We start from the raw sequence: 21,142 nt of genomic DNA, 5'->3' as shown, positions 1-21,142 counted from the left end.
ATTAATCATGAACTGGAAAACGGTTGGGTTATCGTTTTTAATCGAATTTGTAATTATTTTGTCTAATCAAATAATAAAGCTGTCAACTCCATTGATTTAAGACCGATGTTTTGGGACAATTTCTAAGAGTGGTGAGGGCTTTATTGTAAACGGAAATTATTAAATATAATGAATTTAATTATCTAGTGGATGAAAATAAGATTTTTCCAAATTGGTTTAATCGGGCATGCTCGTTTTTTTAAACAAACGAACATACACTGCTTTTCAATTCTTCCTTAAAACAATTGGAATTCGTATTCAGCTTGTCATATATTTTTTTTTGTCTATTACGTTATCGAATGAATATTGTTACTATTTCTCGACTGCCATATTGGCTGCCATCTTCAATAACATAATCCCTGATCACTGTGGTGTAGACCAATTTTTGGATCACATTTGAGCTCAAAGCCCCAAAAACAAGGCAACGTAATTTTTTGTTCAAGATTTCATCATACGAAGATTCAATTATGGATGTGAAATTTTGGACTTCAGATAATCGAAATTTTAGACTTCAGATAATCGAGCTTGGACTATAATTTAGAAACAAATTGTTTAGTAAAAAAAAAACAAACAATCAATACATTTCATGTAGTTTTACAAATAATTATTAAGTTTTACAAATAACTTTCATTGAATATTTCTTTACCTTCATCAATTAGGATTACTACTTTTCTCTTGAGTGATTTTATTGCAAATAATAAGAGATATCAAATATTAAAATAAAATTTTAACGTGGCTCTAGAAAATTCATGTTTTATCCCGATTTCTATACAGAGAGCAGATTTTTTAACACTGGAACGCCCAACGCACGTCCAACTTACACGGACGCCCAAGCCTCCCAAAAAAGTTGGAACGGTAACTTCAACTCGCTGGTTCTCGGGCATTACTCAACCAATCGGGACGATTCTTGTTTCCAGAGATTTGTTAGGATGTCTAGATGATCCTAGAACTTTGTAGAACTCAATTTGATCAAATCTGTAATTTCTGCGACCGAAAACATCGTTCCACCTTTTTTAAAACGACTGCCTCCGCGGATTTTTTTGCGAATTTTTTTTTACACGCGAAAAAAAAAGTTGGAACGATGTTTTTGTTCGCAAAAATTACAGATTTGACCAAATTAAGTTCTGCAAAGTTCTAGAATCATCTAGACATCCTAACAAATCTCTGGAAAGAAGAATCATCTTGATTGGTTGAGTTATGCCCGAGAACCATTGAGTTGAAGTTACCGTTCCAACTTTTTTGGAGCCTTGGGCGTTGGAATGTTAAATATTGAAAGAAAAAGGGGGAATAAAAATTAGTTTCACCTATTAATATGGTTATTTCAATCATTTTGTGCCGAACTGATTTTTTTTGTAAAAATAATCATTGGATTTATTCTGAACTGAACTAGGTAATTTTATTTTCTCAAACATAGCATTCAATGTTTCTTTTATCATTTATTGACTAAAAAAACTTATAACTGATAACTGTTGTTCGACAGAAAAGTGACTTGTTAAAAAGTATAAATGAATATATTTAAAAAATATGGTTTGTTTATTTTAACGAAGTATTCTTTTCAATTATAGGTTGAAAAGTGCCGGTTTGAAAACGGATAAAATAGGGCTTCAAGTATTTTTCTCTGAATTTTCTGAATTGAACGCTTCAGAAAAACGTCGAAAAAATTAGGAAGAGATTTCTTGTAACTTTTTACCACATCTTTATTAAAGTTTTCATAACTCATGAACATAACTAATAATTTGAATATAAACAGTTTTACAATTTTATTTCTCTTTTTGCCTTCGCTATCAAAGAAAGATGAAGGATTTTTGCCTCTGTTCAAATTCTTCAAATAAATACTTTATGAGTAATTGTTTCGAACTGAATATAAAATTGAGCTCATCCATTGTTAAAAATAAATAAACAAAAAACTATTTAAAGAAATTTTCAATGATAAATGGTTTTTTGACAGATGTGCTCGGCTAGAATCTTGAAGGTTTTGGAAATGTTTTCATGTGGAAGAATTCTCTTTAAAATTTGAAAGATTATTTAAATTATTGAGTTTTTCACAACTTAAGTATTTTTCATTACATTTCGTAAAACAAATTCGTATAACAAATTTACCTTATAAACTAGCATTGATTCACGCAAACGGTGGTCGCATCATTTGGCTTTAAATTTGTATGGAAGTAGGGGAACTATACCCTTTCTCAGAATATTGCTATTATCGGCCTTCTAGCACTTTGATCATGAATTACAGCTTGTATAAAGTGATTTTGACTGTTCCAAAGTAATAAATAGCTCAAATAAAAGTGAGCAAGCAACTCGCCATTGTTGGTACATCTGAAAATGTTGATTTAATAGCGGAATACGACAAAATTGATGAGAATTGGTCGAACGGCTTGGTGATTAAAATGGGTATATTACCCCTATATCAGAATCTGCATGAAATCTGTCCTCATGCAGTTTTTGCGATATAGGGGTGTGACAATTTAGCCCGTTACCGACAATTATCGTCATTACCGACGGCTGTTAGAATGTATATCTGAAAATATAAATTTAACAGAACGAGGATTGATCCATCCAAATCTTGTTTCCTGATCCGACTCGCTACCACCGCGCCATGGAACGCTTGATGACATGTGAAGAACAGAGCACAAACATATTCTTCTTTCTGACCAGTTGCTTGTGTTGGTTAGGACTGCAGATCAATGACATGTTTACATACGGGCAAAATTAATTTATGAGCTTGCTGCAATATCTGTTATAAAGGTAACATTTTTGTAGCAAATGCACTATGACAGGTTTTGATACATTTGTTTTTTGAGGGTGTAGAAAATGTTGAGAATTAACTGAAGAAGATTGTTCCATTTATTGCGAATCAAATTAATAAATTTAATTGAAGTTTATATAAATGAAATATCAATCAAAATGTTACGTCATACAAGAATTTCGCCGAAATACGTCACATCATTTATGGATGGCACATTGGCAATGACAGAAATTTGGCCCACCAATATTTTTATTGAACTTATGTGTCTATTCGGTGATGAAAATAAAACCAATTTGCTAGTTTTGATCATGATTCGATAGGTTTTGCATTTCCATGAACTCTAAGGTAAATTTTAAAAGGACGTTACTTTGCTTGAAAACGCCAACCTTAGAAATGTTTTCCCACCCATCTCTCCTTACCAGTACTTGACATAGTTTCAAATTTCAACCGAAGGATCGTGTCAAATTCGGAGTGTTTTTTTTTCATCAAGCCAGCCGCACACACACTCTCATTAAACCTCATCCACAACCCCCACACATAGTAACACTTGACCCTGCCAAAGCGCACGTGACGAACGAGTCGTTGCCAGCCAGTCGTTATCCCTCCAGGATTCAGTTTCAGAAAACAACATTTTGTAGCAATTTTGTAGCGAAATTTTCCTTCACGATCATTGTGTGTGTGTGAGTGTGTGCCTGCAGGAGACTGAACCACACGTTGGTAGCCTCTTTAGGTTGAGTTGATTTTTGGGTTTTGCATTTAATTTGCAACTCTGTGTGTTTTGCTACATTTTAACGCTTGAGACCTTTGCGTGCTGGTTCAAGCCTTAGTTTCTAATTCGGTTCGGGTTGGTTTTTGTTGTTGTTGTAAAACGGAAACTTTTTACCACGTAGACTTTGTGTAGAAAATGGGTATAAAATACAGTTTCGTCTACGTATTTAGTTCTGTTCAGAAAAATATAAAGTTGGTTTTGTTTTTTTTGCATTCGTGTGTGCTTATCTGACTAGATTACTTCCGCCTTACCCCTTAAGCTGTATCATTAAATCGTTTCTTCCTCTTTTTTTGGTTGTAGTTGTTTACTCTTTTCAATATAAACTTTCATATAATTATATTTAGACTTTATTCAAATAATATTGCTATATTTTCTTTCATTTCTTATCCTCTGACTAGAGTTCTATTTGATTGCGATTTTTATTTTGTCATTTGCTTGGCGTGTTTGGTTCGTCTCTTCCCATCGCTCCCTGCCACTCTCAGTTTGGAAACTCAACGCGAAATCTGAGCCGGCGGCGTGGGCCCAGGGCTGAATTAAGGGTAAATTTGCCTGTAACTTTTTTTTTTGTTATTTGTTCTAGCTGCTGCGCGCGCACTCTAGGAGTAGCTTCTATTTGTTCACTTTAGTTGCATTGGTAATATGGAAAGAAGGTAACATATACGCACTGGTAACTGGTTTCTTCGATTATTCGATTAACTATCTGCACTTTAAACTTTAAATTTAACCTTTGTAACTTAAACCGAGATTGACTAGAGTGTGTGTGTCTGTGTATGTGTTTTACGCGAAATGATGTGTTTGTATGTACAGTTATTTCACAATCGTCTATCTATTTGTTTGTCATTACAGCATTCAAAATGTTCACTTTTCTATGTTGTTTTGTTTTGATTTACTTTTGCTGTTGTTTTTTTTTCACTAAAAGGCAGTATTTGTTTTTGTTGTTTCTCGTTCTACTTTTCATTTTCGCTTTTTACAGTTTTCCTTCAGATTCCCTTCTCTGAAAATTTTCGTTTCTCCGACTCTTGTCTGATTCTTGATGTGTGTTTTGTGTGAGTGTGTGTTTGTGTTTGCTCGAAGCTTCTCCATTTGCACTTGATATAAGTTTTCTAATTTTATCAAAATGGCGGCCTTTTGTTAAATGTGTGAATTGACGAAAAATTAACGAATTTCAAATGTGTCTTTATTGTGATCCTTCTATTGCAGCAGGTTGTTGTCGTTGGTGTAGACGGTGTGCAGCAGGTGCTTGCTGATCGTATTCTAGGAGAAGCCCTTGTAGTGGATGAAGAAGAATATGAGAAACACGGCGTACGCCGACGGGAAGGTGATGCGGGCGATCACGTCGATCGTTTTGGCCACCCGGATCGGGTGGGGTGGCTCCTTTTTCCGCACCTGGACGAAGCATGTCTGGAACGGAACGAGGAAAAGGATATGATTTTTTTTTAAATGTGAAGTTCTTAAAACTTTGATTAGCATAGTTGACCCACCTCCCACCCTTTTGGTCATTGGGGCAATAAACGATAATTTTCCAATACCAATCTTAATTTTCAAATGTGATATGCAACAAAATTGATTATAGTTATGCTTCCACAAAAAGGCAAAAATTCTAAGACTTTAAATTTCAGTGAATTTTCGATATCGAAAATTTTCACTCGATTATTTCCGGACTGGCTGAACGGATTTTCACAGCATCGAACATTGTTAGGGCCGAAGTTGTTATTTAGAATAATGGTACTATGAGTAGTTTTCTATGATTTAGATTTTTTTTTTCGCGATTTCCAACTTTTCATTTTTTGATTTGGCTGTAACTATGCCCATTAGACTGGCTCGTCGTTATATGGGAAATTTTAAAATTGGTCAAATCAACCCAGAACAAAGTTTTTTCGGTCCCTTTTGGGTCCCTGAACAACCCCCCAAAATTTGGGAGCGATTGGTTCAGCCCACACTTTGCGCAAAGCGATTCAATTTTGTATGGGATTTAGTATGGGAAAACTAACTTTTTTGTATTTTGATTTTTATAATTTTCAGGTTTCACTGAATTTAAAAACCAATACCGTAGGAGTGTAGCCCTGATTGTCCTCTAAAACTTTCCCGAAGAAAGTATGGTCCTATCTCTCTTCTGAAAAAAGATATAGCGATTTCAAAAGTTCGATTGGAAAATAAGTTGAGAAAATTATATTTCCTGACAACACTGGCAGTACATTTACGTAATATGAGTACGACATTTGTTTCTAACTCGTTTCAAGTGCATCCTAGGTAAATGGTGTCTTCTGGAAAGTTGTTGTATATACACAGGGCTATCTTTTAAAAATATTGACGTACAGGGTGACACCACTACAGGGTGTCAAACCAACCCTAACTTTTTCTGTTGGCCATTTAGAGGATTGGTGTATTCGGCAAAGTTGTTGAGAAAGTTATTTAACGTAACTTTTTATCATTAGGGGAACAGGGTGACACCACTACAGGGTGTCAACTCAATCCTAACTTTTTCTGTTGGCTATTTGGAGCATTGATGTGTTCGGCAAAGTTGTAGAAAAACATATTTTATGTGTCCTCCAACAATAAGTGACGTGGTGACACCACAACAGGAGGGAGGGGAAGGTTACTCAACTCAACAAATTCTCAAGATGGTCTTTTAAAATATTGATTTTGCAGCAAAAGTGCATAGATATTAATTTTATTTTCTCCAAGCTACATAAATTTATTTCGATGTTTTAGCTTAACTCGTGTTCCGTCATAAGCCCAAGCTGAACCTCCTTCCATCAACAATTTTCCCAGGTTTAGGATTTCCTGGAAAATGGACAACATAAATTTAAATCCTGGCAATTCCAGGGATCTCAGGTTATTTTTTAAATTGCCACAAAAACTATTTTTTAGTACATATGTTTTAAAACCTTAAAATCATAAAATAAGTTTATTGTCATGATCTGGTGAGAGTCTAGACTACAATCTTCAAGGGGAAAGCAGTTGGTATTGTTAATGTACTTTGTTATGCTTGAAATTTTGAATCAACTGCAATTGTTTATAAAATGTGTTTCAGATTAAATAAGTAAATAGAAGCTTATAAAAAATATGTATTTTATAAGGTATGAGAAAAAGAAAAAAAAGAAACAATGAAAATTACATCCAGTCATTGCTACATTTTTAATAAGTTTAGAATTTTGGTTTTTTTAAAACTTATATTTTTAATATTATCGATTATCTTCATTTAAGTCCGCCTTTTGGTGCAAATCAGAACTTCAATATAAGTTGGAATAGTAAATTTTACAGCATTTTTTGGTGCATTAGTTTTTTTTGTTTTGTTGTTATGTTAAATTTTAACCAAATCAATCAGAAATATCAAAACACTGTGCAAAAATGTGGGTTCAACATTATTCCCAAAACGATACATTTGTCCCAATTTACAGAAGATGATTGCACCGAAGAAAAAATGGTAAACTATGAAAATTTATTTTGAATTTAAATAACATTAGTTATCTTAAATTATAACCTAACATTTTCACAATGCATAAAATTACATAAAAAATGAACATTTTTTAAATTTGTACTCTAAAATTTCTACAATTTTCCATAAAAAGTAAAATTCACGCTGTCTCAATATCATTTTGAACGCTATAAAAAAAACTAATCAATTACTCAGTATTCAACTGTTCCACTATTTTCACAACAAAATTTAAATTTCCTGACCAAAATATGTATTTTATCAATTTCCGGAAAACCGGAACAAAATATAAAATTACCCGGGATTAGGGAATTCCCAGTTTTTCAAAATTTCCCGGTCATTCTGTCCCGGGAAATCTCAGGATTGACGCACTAGCTGATTAATTCAAAGTGAGGAACAGAGTTTACTGGTATTAAATGGATTTAGTAAGTCACCTAAGGTGAAAATTATCTGATAATTGAGCATAATTATCCCAAATTTAGTGAAGTTTGATGAAACTTGTTTGAATGACTTTGGTTTAAAAGTAAGCCTAATCTCAAAATGAAATTAGATCAAATGAAACAAAAATGATGCAAAGAAAGGTATAAATTTGTCAATTCAACATTAGACCGATTCTTAGCGAAGCTACACTAAAAAGTCACTTGATTCAATTTTCAATACGATTTTTTAAATTAAAAATTTAATTTTTGTTATGATTTAAAAATTTCTATGTTTTTAAATACGTTTTCTTACCTCAAACGCCAAAAATATTGATCAAATAAGGACTGCAAGCCATTGAATGAGAGATGAGTTTTTTCATAAATCTGCTCCTTTCGTTGTCCCGTCTCGCAAAGAAATGGCTGGCAAAAACTCAAATTTCAACTAATTCGTTCAGTTCATGGCGCATAAGATTCGTTTTTAAATTTTTGATAAAGTGTAGAAGAGCAAAATAAAAATAATATATGCTGGCAAAACAGTGGCGATTATCTTACAGTGCCTTTTAAAATTCCAGTTTTACGATGTTGTCCCGTCACACTACTTTTTTCATTCAGGGGTAATTCTCCGCCAACTCACACAGAAGTTGCCCCGACCCCTCTTCGATTTGCGTGAAACTTTGTCCTAAGGGGTAACTTTTGTCTCTGATCACGAATCCGAGGTCCATTTTTTGATAACTCGTGGCGAAGGGACGGTACGACCCCTTTCATTTTTGAACATAGACTGCTCTACAACTTTGTAGAACATTGTTACACTCTTAAAAATAACCCTGCAAATTTAGGAAAAAACACGAAATTTTAAAATAAAAAATTTTGTTCTAAATGAAAAATAGCCCTTCGAAAAGTACATTAAATTTCCCTTTAAATGACACGTTCCAAAAAAAAAACAGTTGAATAACGGAAAATGGCAGAGTTTTTAAAACTTTTTTCATTTTTTTTGTCGATGAATAATACGTTTTTTAGGAATTCTGTGTACGCTATCAAATCGGGCGTACGATTTTACATAAAAGTCTCTTTGAAAACAAATTTCTATCTCATCACCGTTTCAGGCTGCAAATTATTGAAAAATACCACTTTTTTTAGCATGTTCTAAAATGGAAGGGGTCGGGTTAACTATTCCCGATTTTGTGTGAGTTGGTAGAGAATTACCCCCAGGAGAAGCACAGGTACAGTATTGTTCAAAAATATGTTAAAACAATTGGGGGAGGGGGGGGGGAGGGTGTTTCTTCTTTTATTTTGCAACTACAGCCAAAACGCTGATACAAACTTTGTTAACTTAATGGCAAAACTGCGAGGAACCCACACGACTTTTAAAACTGAATGGAATTTTTGGGATGTTTGGAAAGAGATCCAATGTCACCCACATTGATTTTATCAAAACAGAGGTTTTAAAACATGTTCGGATTGCTCTTTCAAAACAAGGAGATAAGTCAATGGAATCAATTCAAACATATTTTTTAATTCTATTTTATTCATTATTGCAGAGTTGTTTAGCCGAAAAAAATGTATGATTTGAAATGCACTTGAAACTCGTGAAGGATTCTAGCTAATTTTTCATGAATATTTTTATTTTAATTTAGCTTTAAAAGTTTGTAGAACATTATGACATTTTTATTGGAAATAAAAAAATCTAAGTTTTTCATTCATCTTCCCTTTAAAATTGCCTTCGAAAATCAGGAGCTTGATAATTTTTCAAAATGATTCCAAATTTTTGATGTAATTATAAGTTGCAACAGTTTAAACACTGCAAAATCCTTTTTTATTCGATTACACATTTGAGCAAATTTTAAAAACTTTTTGGAAATAGCTTGTTGGCAGAGAATCGTGCAGCAGGCCAAGCTAATGGTGTAGCGCCAATAAAAGTAAAAGTAAGTAAGGAAATAGTGATTTTTTTGCAGCTCACAACTTTTAAACTAAACAATTTGTTTTCCACAACAACATTATTGGCATGTTTGCAAATATTTAAAAAAAACGCCAGATATACTAAATTATTCCGGTCATAAAATAAATTGCGAACGGATTATTTAATTATTGATATCCCGCCCAAGGTAACCAATAAATTGTTCGAACATTTTCTAATTGCGTGTAGCGAAATATTTTATTGCTATTGGCTATTGCTTTTTTAATATTGCTAGAACTTTACTTAAGGGTAAAGTTATTGAAGTTTTTTTAAGATCACTATTTGGACTATTTTAAGTATTGTTTTATTTTTTATAACAGTTAATTACCATTGCAAATAAATTTATCTCGCCAATACCAAGTTGAGCTATCGAGAATATTTTTGTCCTCTGCTATTGGATTTTCTTGAAATAATTTTAGATAGCAGAATGAGCTATTTTTTAACAAATCTTTGTTCGTGGCGCAAATCTGGGTCTCGTGGCGCAGGGGTAGCGGCTTCGGCTGCCGATCCCGATGATGCTATGAGACGCGGGTTCGATTCCCGCCTTATCCACTGAGCTTCTATCGGATGGTGAAGTAAAACGTCGGTCCCGGTTTCTCCTGTCTCGTCAGAGGCGAGAAAACATTATTTCAAGTTTCAAGCCTAATTAAAATAGCAAAAAATATCATAAAATGCTTCATACATCATTAAAGCTATGCCTCTGTAACAAATTAGCAAAATATCAATGAATCATGAAAAAATGTCAAGTTTTCACGATTATTTTCCATCTGTTGTCCCATAATTAACAATTTGTAAAAAGCTTAAAAAAAACTCTAATTGGTAATGTCGAATTTGTCAATAAAAAAAATGAAATATTTCCAAAGTCGACAAAAAAAAAATCGATTTTGAACAAAAATGTTGTCAATTTTGAAAACATTTACAAAGGGAATCGAATAAATTATTACGATGACAAGGGAATCGAAAAAAATATATACACAATAGAATTACTGGATAAGCTCACAGGATTTCTATCCGTGTATCCGTGTATCTATTTTTGGATCTTTTCAAAAGTTAAGCTGTCCGGTTTGGAAAATTCCATTCAGCTTTTTAAGAATAGTCTTTCAGAGGTGTTTTTTTTCAAGAATTATGTTTTCAAACTCACAAAACCATTAAAAAATCGAAAATTTATACCTAAGAGCTGTAACACTATGGCTCTTTTTTAGTCCAATAAAACATATAAAAAATTTCGCAAATTAAAAAATCTTATTTTGGGAATTCAACTTTTAGTCATGAAAAGTTAAACAAAAAAATTGGATTTTTTTTGTGTTTTGGTTTTGGTTTTGGATGACTCATAGTTCTTTGTTTTTTACTCTTATACTTCAAGAAAAAAAGAAAATATGAAGTTAAAAGCCGTTTAGAAGTCGAAAATTAGTTTTTCATACAAACTTCGGCAAAAAAATGGTATCGAGATAAAAATAGTTTTAAATAGTTGTCAACGAGAACATTAAACTTTTATCACAAAAACACGATTTTTCAACTTTTACTATTTAGATTTTTTTAAAGTATATTTTTCTCTAAATACATGAAAATAGTCTTAAAATTCAAAATTTAACTGTTTTTGAACATTTTAGTATTTTATTCAAAACTTACAAACAATGTGTTTTAAAAAATCACCCCTGCGAATATTAATGTTAAAAACCTTTGTAAACAAATTTATCATCTTGAAAAAAACTTATTCGGAATTTCAAGATCACGACTAACAACATAAAAGGCCTTAACAAATTCAAAAGTTTAAAAAAGTTTTAATTTTTACATTGAATATCGGATCAATAATTTTCAAGATATCAACTTTGCTTTTTGATTTTATGTTCAAAAATGATATTTGAAAAACATTTTTTTACATTTTCAATAACTCACTATTTAAAATGAATATAACTTCGAATTGACTAATCTGTCTGTAATGATAGAAATGTTGGCATAAAATACTGGGATTTTCACAAACATCTTGATTTTTATAAATTACTAAAATTTTTAAGTGTGCAGTTTGGGTGTCGAACAAAGGGAAATTCTGAAGGGATTTCAACAACATTCGATCAACCTCATCACCAATCAAACTAATTGAGCTCAAAATTTGATATTTGGCATCTGCACATTAGGGTGGTCCAAATCTGGGCTGACTCGGGGCTACCCCCTGAAATCAAAGAATGACTAATCACTACGCTAAATTCCAAATTTGAGCTCATTATGACCACGAAATCCCCTCCCACTAAGCCCTTGAATTTTGAATGGGAAAAATAATCAAAATGTATGGAGAAAAGCATTTTTTCTAATTCTTGCCAATTCTTGGAACTAAGATCAAGCACTTAAATTTGCACACTCTCGTCTCCAATTTACTTAATTATCCCAATTATGAAACAACTTTTAATTAGCTATCCAGAATTCATAGTAAGTACTCACCTCGGTGGCGCAGCCATTGTTGGCCGAGTGCGTACAGGGGCTGTTTCCGCCGGCGCAGCTCGTGCAGGCCACAATCTCGTTCGGGCCGCCGGATTCCCGCTTCTTCACACCCTACCGAAAGGGAACATCGTTAGTGGGTTGGAATTGGGATGAGAGGGGGGAGTTGTTTTATGTATGTAATGATTTCGGCAGATTTATGTATGTAATACAAGAGTCAGAGACAATTTTCCCATGAACGTGGTAGAGCGAGGGTGTTTTTTTGGTGTGTATTCCATTCAAGGACCGCGAGCCTCATAAATCATCCCATTTTGGACGTGGAAAATGAGCGGTTGTGGGGGGGATTTCTCGATTAAATCACAGAGAGCAACCCATTAGCATAATTTGCTTATCTTGGAAGGCAGCGGAATGGCCTGTTCCGGCGAAAGTAGTCTTCAATTATCGCGCAATTGATGTGGAAATAATTATGAGATGTTCCCGGAGAAAGTTATAGGCTGACTCATCAGATCAGATAAGATGGTCTTTTCAAAGCAGAACATATTTCAAACATTCTGCATTTCTATGTAATTGATTAATAATTTAATTAACTTTATTCTCAAGATAATCTAATTTTGTTCTTATTTTTGTTAATATTTGAGAATAAAATACCAAATGCAAGCATTCGGTCCTTCTAAAAAACCATAAATTTTTTAGAAAAGAAAAAAAATCTTGAAAAATCATTGATAATGATTTTGATAAGATTTGAAAAGTTAATCATCATAAACGTTTCGATCATTTTGGTTAAATTCAAATCATAACGCAGTGAATTTCATTCATCTTAATAAAGATGTTACGCAACAAGATAACCTGCCCAGAAAAAAAAACATAGAAAACCCAATTCGATTCCAGCGATAACAGAATTGAAAAATCATCCTGAGATCGTCGGCAAAAAAAAAAGGATTCGTCACGCCCGGCGGGCTGCGGCCATGAATCGTTTCCCAACTTGGAAAGCACAGAAAAACGGACAAAACCGTTGGACATGAAGGTCCAGAGCTGAGATTTCTCGTCCTCTGCTGGTTTGCCTCAGGTGCCATCAGAACGGTTCCGCCCCGTTGGAGATTTCAGATTTTGGACCTTTTTTGCGGTGGAAAATTTAATGATTGAAATCTGGTGCTCTGCTGGTAGGCCTGGAGGGGATTTTCGGACCAGCAGCAATCAGTTTTGAATAACCATTTTGCAAATTGGTGGCCTTGTTCTGCCACGAGGCTGCCGAAGTTTCAAGATTTCGACAAAGTCTTTTTGACCTCTTTCTGGCATGCGGGATCGACGAACACGGTGGGCTTGGTTGGTGAAAGTTACACGGGGTTGTTTGAATGGTTTTTTGGTTCATTACAAGCCAAAAAAAATTAAAATTAAAAAAAAAACATTTTTTTGATCCACCGTGTTTGGGGTATTAAAGGGAGGGGTGGGGCACTAGTTGCATTAAGGGGCAAACTCTACTGGTGAACCATTGCTTCTAAGGTTGGCTACATCTATATAACGAAACAGGGGAGTGGGGTTGGCCAAACTGCACACACACAAACGCGTATGGATTGTTGGATCAGCTAGGAGTAATTAACTAAAATCCAACTTGGGGCAAGCTTTTTTCCCGATTCTACTGCTAGGAGGAGGAGCATCTAGATTGATGGATTTCCGGCGAAAGTATGTACAGCAGTGCACACACAGCGGCTGGCTGGAGTTAATAGCATTTCCGAAGACCATCATCAAGCATTTCATGGTTCGAGCTTTGCCTTCGAAATGAATGGTTGATGAGTGATTGCTTCTGGATTTCATTACATGATGAGTGAGCGAAAATTATGGCCCCCATGGCATTTTTTTTTATGAAAGTACGGAGGGGAACGCTTGTGTGCAAAATTTGATAACGAAGAGGCGTAAGCTTGGAAAGGCAGTGATGGTTTGTGTTGAACAACTTCCTACAAATTTAGATTAAAATTTTTACCATTTTTTCAGTCCTATTTCGCATTTACATTGTGTTCTCCAGCTCAATTGACGTTGTCTTTAACAATTCTTCAGTAAACTTTAGTCCCTTCATACGTTCCATTTTTTCAACTACAAAAATGTGAAAATAAGACCTATATGTTTTCAAAGTAACTTACCCCCCCCTAATCGGTTTCTTGTCCAACGGGAAATGTTGAATTTTTATGTTGTTCTGTTGCCTACCTTTTTGACATTCACATGTCCTCAAAATTCGATTTCAATTCTGAGATATTCAATGTCGTGCTATCTTGACACACCCTGAAAATTGAGGTCCAGGTCAGAACGCGTTTGACACACGAACATGTCCGACTGCCGTAAACATTTGTGATTATAACTCGGAACTTCGGCAACCAAATTCAACCAAACTTCGGGACAATGCACAGAGTTGCCAACCATACAAAACGTTTTTGTTATTTTTTAAATAACGTGCTTTCGTTATTGTTTATTCAAGGTCAAACATTAAATGTGTTTTTCTCGGAACGTCAAAAAGCGACGTGCGATAAGATAGCACGACAGCGTCGACTACATCTAGCAAATTTTTGATTGAAGAGTTTTTCAAACTTTGAATTATAACTGTTTGATACTCATATTGCAAATTATGAAAATTCGAATATTTTCGTAATAAACTGTACTTAGCGAAAATTTTAGTATTTCAATAAAACAAAATGCACAACAGTGAAAATACATAAAAAATTTCGAGTCGTTGATACTTATATTGAAACTTATAAAAATTTGAGTATTTCGGGAAAAGTTTGAGAAGTGGAAATGCATCCAAATTACGAACCGTTTGACCCATTTTCAAAAAATACCGTACTATGTAAAAATTTAATTTTTCAATAAAAAATTATTTCATTAAAAAAAACTCCAAATCAGTGCATGCGAAATTTCAAATCGTTTAATACCAATATTCCAAATTATGAAAATTTGAGTATTTAAATAATATGGCATTTTGTGAAAAATTTAGTTCTAAAAAAAAAACTCCAACACAATGAGATAAATTTGATTGTTTGATAAATTATGCAAATTATGATATTTTGAGTATTTGAAAAAACAGTATTTTGTGAAAAATTTGGTTTTTCATTGAAAAAACCCTTTCATAGTGAAAAAGCATGCCAAATTTAGAATTGATTGATACCCTTTTTTCAAACTATTAAATGAGTATTAAGAAAATACGTTTATTTTTATTTTTTTTATTTATGCTTAAAAACTTACTATATTATAAACAAATATATTCTCAGTTGCTTCTTTCAAATAGGAAAATTTCTGTACCCATAAAAGTATAGGTCATCACTTGAATTTTCAAGCTGTTGAAGTTTTTGTAAAAAAGTGATTTTTTCCCGTTTTCACCATCTTTTTGTACTTGCGCGTGGCGCGTCAAAAAACTGAGTTGTTGTAAAAATCATATCTCGGGAACATACAGGTTGACACTACCATTTTGACAAAGAACTTTGTCCTAAGGTTTCTATACGTGGTGTCAATCCATAATTTTACGTGACGAATTCCTGGACTGGAGTGGCCGGAGGCCCCGGGGATGTTCCGATGGGGGGACATTTGCCAGACCGTAAGAGTTGGGGCAATATGGGTATCAAACTTTATGGTTTTTGATACTAGACATGAAATTTGACATTTCGGCAGTATTGGCCACAATCTGGAGTGGCCGGAGGCCCCGCGGATGTTCCGAAGGGGGGACATTTGCCGGACCGTAAGAGTTGGGGCAATATGGGTATCAAACTTTATGGTTTTTGATACTGGACATGAAATTTGACATTTCGGCAGTAGTGGCCACAATCTGGAGTGGCCAGAGGCCCCGGGGATGTTCCGATGGGGGGACATTTGCCAGACCGTAAGAGTTGGGGCAATATGGGTATCAAACTTTATGGTTTTTGATACTGGACATGAAATTTGACATTTCGGCAGTAGTGGCCACAATCTGGAGTGGCCGGAGGCCCCGGGGATGTTCCGATGGAGGGACTTTTGCCGGACCGTAAGAGTTGTGGCAATATGGGTATCAAACTTTATGGTTTTTGATACTGGACATGAAATTTGACATTTCGGCACTAGTGGCCACAATCTGGAGTGGCCGGAGGCCCCGGGGATGTTCCTAGGGTTCCTGTTCACCTCGATTTCTATTTCAGCTCCACTTGCAATTTTCGTCCCCTTAGTTCGATAGGACGTTAATTATAAGAGAATCATGGGGAAATTTGGACCGGACCGGAAATTTCAACAATCATCTTGCAAAGTTCTTTGTCATACTGGTCATGTGTAACATAACCACCTGCACCTTTTTTTTATACGTTATGTGAAATTTCCCGAGGAATTCGATACAAATATTTTCAGACATAGTTTGGTTTTTAACGCCATTTTAAGTTGTTGTTTTTTGTGCTTGATTTTTAAGACTCGAAACAATTAGTTTTCTTTAATGGCCCACTAGTCACAATTCATTTCGGTCCAAGACATTCAGAATTACTTAAAATGGTGTGGATACATTGTTTTTTTTTTTACTGAAAAAAAGGTCACCCTAAAGGCCAAACAAAATAAAATACGGGCTAATTATGTTGGCCATTTGAATCGCTGTGAAAAGAAAAGTCGATTTGCAAAACATAGAGAATAAATAAGATGTTATATTTTCATTGTTTTTATTGCCCTGAATCAACTTGTTTTATTTGTTACCAGTTTGCAATTTGCAGTGGCACTGGAATGCGTTTAAATAAAAAACATGTAAGGTAAAGTTACCATAAGTTTAAAATCATGGTGTAACTGCTCAATTGATTTTTTTGTATCGAAATTATTGATTTAGATTCAATATAAACGGCCCAAAAAACTAATCCAATCCTAAAAATTGTTTTGGATTAACAAACCCTTTTTAATTTTTTTTTCACGTCGATGTTTTCCACACATTTATTACAAAATGAAGTTTTTTCTTTTTGAATGGCTTTTAAACATTTTTTAAGGGATTTGACATGTTTTTTTCTTGCATGTTTAATAAGTCATTTGTTAACGCATTTTTGTTCAGATGTTTAATTAATCCAAAAAATATTTTCTTAAAAATTTGTTTGACTTTACTTTGAAACAAAAACAAAAATGTTGCACCTTAAATCTCTCGGCGTATCCCATAACTTTAACCGGAATCGTAAAGCAAAACACAACCAGAGCAAATCTCGCAACTGTACAGCTTATTATTGTTGAATTTCACCCGAACCCCGCCGACATCGTAAAATACCTGGACCATATTTCAAAAACCCCTTCCCCAACCATTATGCTATCCTTTCATCGCGACAACCGGTGTGCATAACTCGGCCATTGTTCTTCAGATGTGTGCACAATACAAATTTTTAAATTATAACTAAACATTCTTTTGTTCCCTGCCCTTTATCTGCTTCTCCTTTTTCCAACGAGATAAAAAATGGCACCGCTTGGTGGTGAGCCATCGCTGCACAATCTTGTTTGTGTTGGTGCATTGTGTTAGCCAGTCCACGTGTGGGTTTGTGCCTTTAATTTTGTGTGTGGTTCATGCAGGGCGGCTTTTGTTTGGTTCCTTTACTGTAAGAGTTTGTGACGGAGGGCAGCACAGATGCTTTATTGTTTTTATTTTTCTATGTAACGCTCTGGTTTGTGGGGGTGGATAATTGTTTAAGGGGATGATTGTAGAGGTGAGGGTGAGAGAGAAAGAGAAGGAGGTTAAAGCAGAGTCACACTTACCGGCTAATGGAAATATGTCCATGAAGCGTTAAAAAATGGTGAAAAGAACGGAAAAAATAACAAATTATTTATTTGCATTCCAGGAGGATCGTTCGAGACTTTTTGAATATCATTATCGTGGTATCTTGAGTTGGGTGGGCGATAGGATGAACGAATCATTCGCACTAGTTTCATTCAATTTTGACAAACTTAAAAACTTATCGAAAGGCAAAAAGAAAGTCAAAATAAATCAGAAATGATCGGAAAATTATGAACACAAAATAAACTGAATTAAATTTTCAGCAAAATAAATGCTAGCGCATCTGACTGTTCGTAGAACTACTAAATTATTCAACATAATCTACTCTGACTGCATGCACAATGACAAACTGTTTGCGTTGCGAGAAGTGTGTACGTGCTGCTAAAAAAATGGTAGCGGATTGAACACTTTTCGCGAGAATTGGCTTGCATTCTTTTCGGATGCAAAGCTGTGATTTAAATTTGATTATTGTTTCCACGCATTCGGTTTGTATGCAATTGTGATTTTTCGATTTGGTTTTTTTTCAGCTAAATTTTTAACGATCACGATACGATATTTAAAAAAACGAAGTTGACTTTATAGCTGTCGGCCACCATTGCTAGTACCAATCACTAGTTTCTTCCTTTTTATCTACAAGGACTTCGCCGCTCTGTGCTCCTAAGTGTATGAAAGTATGGAACGGAGCGACGGCGCCAAATACCCATATTTACACAAAGAATTTGAGAGCGCCCGACGCGGGATTCGAACCGGCGACCTCTGAATTGTGAGTCCAGTGCGCGGTCTGATTGATCCACACGGGCGGGTACGATAACGTAAATATTCGTCCGATTGTCATTGTCAAACAATAAAAGTTTTGTAATTTTTTTAAATATATTCAACATATTTTAATTAACCCTTACATTTAATAGAGTCAATAATAAATATTTTTGAGCCTAAAATTTTAAAATGTAAGCCATCGGAGTTTTTGATCCTTTTGAAACGTACGTACGTATTAAAAAAAATCTATAATATTGTTTTCGAAAAATGGAGAAAATTTCACACGAGTTTAACCTCTTTAAATTCAAAATCAGATAATTAGTTTTCAACATATTATTGATTGAAAATAGGGGGCCTAATGAACGCAGCGCTTAGAAAGACTCATTTTTCATATTTTTTTTTAAATCCATTGCAAGGCAACCTAATCTGTCTCAGTTTTTCAAATCTATTTTACAGAGATGGAGATAGATGTAGAACTTTTCTGAAAATTTTACCATGGAAATGGCTTTTACTAAAAATTTGTGTATATTATCGAAAATTCACAAAAGTTTTTTTGATTCTTAATTCAATTTTACATCCAAAAATGATTTTTGGTAGCCTTCCCGGGAATATTTTTGATACTTTACAAAAATCAATATTTTTTTCAAAAAATCAAAAGTTGAAACTTTTTGTCCAGTAAAACATACCAAAAATGAAAATAATCGATGGGGGTAAAGTTCGTCGAATAGAGTTTTTGTGTTTAAAAGTCAAATTAAAAAGGGGATTTTTTACAGTGTACCTATTTTTTTGAATAGTCCTAATCATAACCTACAACTTTGTCGAAGACACCAAATCGATCACAAAATAAATTTTCGAGATACTTATTTTCCCATATTTGTAAAGCAATATTAAATGGACAGACTCTTAATTTGTATGGAAAAATAAATTACGCCAAAAAGGATTATTTTTGGACTCAAGGAATCGATGCACAAAGTTTCATCCAATTTAAAAAATGGGCCATTCTCTGCCAATTCACACGGAATTAAGAAAAGTTGCCCCAACCGCTCTTCGATTTCCTTAAAACTTAGCATTAAGGGGTTATTTTGCGGATTTGGAACTGATTGCGCATCCGAGGTCCAATTCTCCCTCTTTAATTTTTCTGGATTTTTACTAATACACGTTTTTCAGTGATTTGTACGGATTTATTTGTAACTTCGAAAAAGTGGTCAAAAAAGAACGAAATTAGGACTTAAAAAAATTTTAATATTCAGATTACTCTCGATAAATACATATTTTTTTCTGCTCTACAACTTTGAACAACATTGTAAAAAGTTGCAAAAACACGTATAAAACACGAAAAAATACCTCTCTGAATTAATGCTGATTCGAAAAGTACATTAAATTTCGCATAAAATGACATGCCCAGAAATTTTTGACAATTGAGGCAGCGATTTTGAAACTTTTTTTTAATTTTTTTTGATGAAAAATAGGTTTTTTTTAAATTTTTGGTACGCCATCAAATCAAGCTTCCAAATTTACACAAAAGTCTATTTGACTCCAATTGTATATCTCCTCACGGTTTTCAGCTACAAATAACTGAAAAACGTCTTTTAGTAGAAATCCAGAAAAATGAAAGTGGTCATAATGCCCACCGTCACGATATATAAAAAAATGAAGCTCGGATTCGTGATCAGGTACCAAAATCGATCGAAAATTGCGGCAAAAAAATAATGCAAAGAAGATGGATACTTTTCAATTTTTGTTAGATTCCAAATTCCATTTACATCCAAAAATATTCCTAGGAAGCTTTACCGGGTAAATTTTTGATGCTTTCTAAAAATCACTTTATTTTTTTAATCGCAGGAAAGAAAGTACGTCTACGCTACAGCTCAAAAGGTGAAACTTTTTTTCCAAAAATGAAAAATAACAACGGAGGGGTTTGGAGGTTTTAAAAAATAGGTAATTTTTTCCCGTGTACTATTTTTTTCTGACTAATTCTAATGATCAGTTTGATAAAGATTGACTTCGATATGGACACTGGGGACCTCTTTAATTTGTATGGAGACATCAATGTTGCAAAAGGGCTTATTTAGACTTAAGGAATCGATGCAGCTTCATCAAATTGAAAAATGCAAACAAATTTTTTCTTGTAGATTTCTAAAGAACTGCTCTGATACAAATTTTGAGTAAGGTTTTGTAACTTCCTTCGCTTTTTTCCCAAAATATCGAATACAGTCATGCCTCGGTTTAGCACCGCATATGGGGGATGCAAAACCGAGGTGTGCATAACCGAGGCATAGAGCTTTTGGGATTTTGGCTATATGGGAGACATTGGCTCCAATCGTACGAAAAATCATGCAAACATCAAAAAATTAAAGTGTATTGGAATCGGGATGATGTCAGCTATCCATTATTATTTCATGAAAATTTTCACAAAAAAACATATTTTTCCTGTATTTCGAAAATGCAATTTTTTCTCTAAAGAAACCAAAAATATATTGTTATTGCAATATGGGTATCAAATGATCAGGTTTTTTTTTCATACATTTTGGATGTTATAACAACATTTTTAGAAAATATTCCAAATTTTCACAAAACTACGTCTTTTCGAAAAAAATACTCAAAATTTCAATTTTTACAATATGGGTATCAAAGGATCGGGAGTTTTTCATACATTTCGAATGTAATAACAACTGGGGACGCGAAGTCGTGATTATTCAGGTTCATTTTTTGGTGTGCTTTTGTGTCGCTATTCGTGTGGGGTGAGTGATGGTGGTAATCGAATAATAGCATCATTGGTGCGCTGGAAGTGGGGACGCGAAGTCGTGATTATTCAGGTTAATTTTTTGGTGTGCTTTTGTGTCGCTATTTGTG

At 34.1% G+C, this 21,142-nt stretch overlaps 1 protein-coding gene across 9 annotated transcripts in view; it reads right to left on the bottom strand.

Annotated features, from left to right (window-relative positions):
* Nucleotides 1-3,607: 3,607 nt before the first annotated feature.
* The window catches only part of LOC120424315 (glutamate-gated chloride channel), a 365,994-nt gene continuing 348,459 nt past the window's right edge, over nt 3,608-21,142 (bottom strand). For 7 of the 9 annotated variants that reach the window (XM_052711128.1, XM_052711125.1, XM_052711127.1 and 4 more), the window contains 2 exons: nt 11,803-11,913; nt 3,608-4,958 (listed from right to left, as the gene is read on the bottom strand). In XM_052711128.1, coding sequence (XP_052567088.1) covers nt 4,812-4,958; nt 11,803-11,913 — 258 coding nt within the window. In that variant the 3' untranslated portion in view covers nt 3,608-4,811. The remainder of the gene's footprint in view (nt 4,959-11,802; nt 11,914-21,142) is intronic. The other 2 variants (XM_052711131.1, XM_052711133.1) reach the window with 1 other exon arrangement.

This window comes from Culex pipiens, chromosome 3 (genome assembly GCF_016801865.2).
Source record: "Culex pipiens pallens isolate TS chromosome 3, TS_CPP_V2, whole genome shotgun sequence".
Lineage (NCBI taxonomy): Eukaryota > Metazoa > Arthropoda > Insecta > Diptera > Culicidae > Culex > Culex pipiens.
The sequence above is the reverse complement of the archived record's forward strand: the minus strand, read 5'-3'. Positions and strand labels throughout refer to the sequence as shown.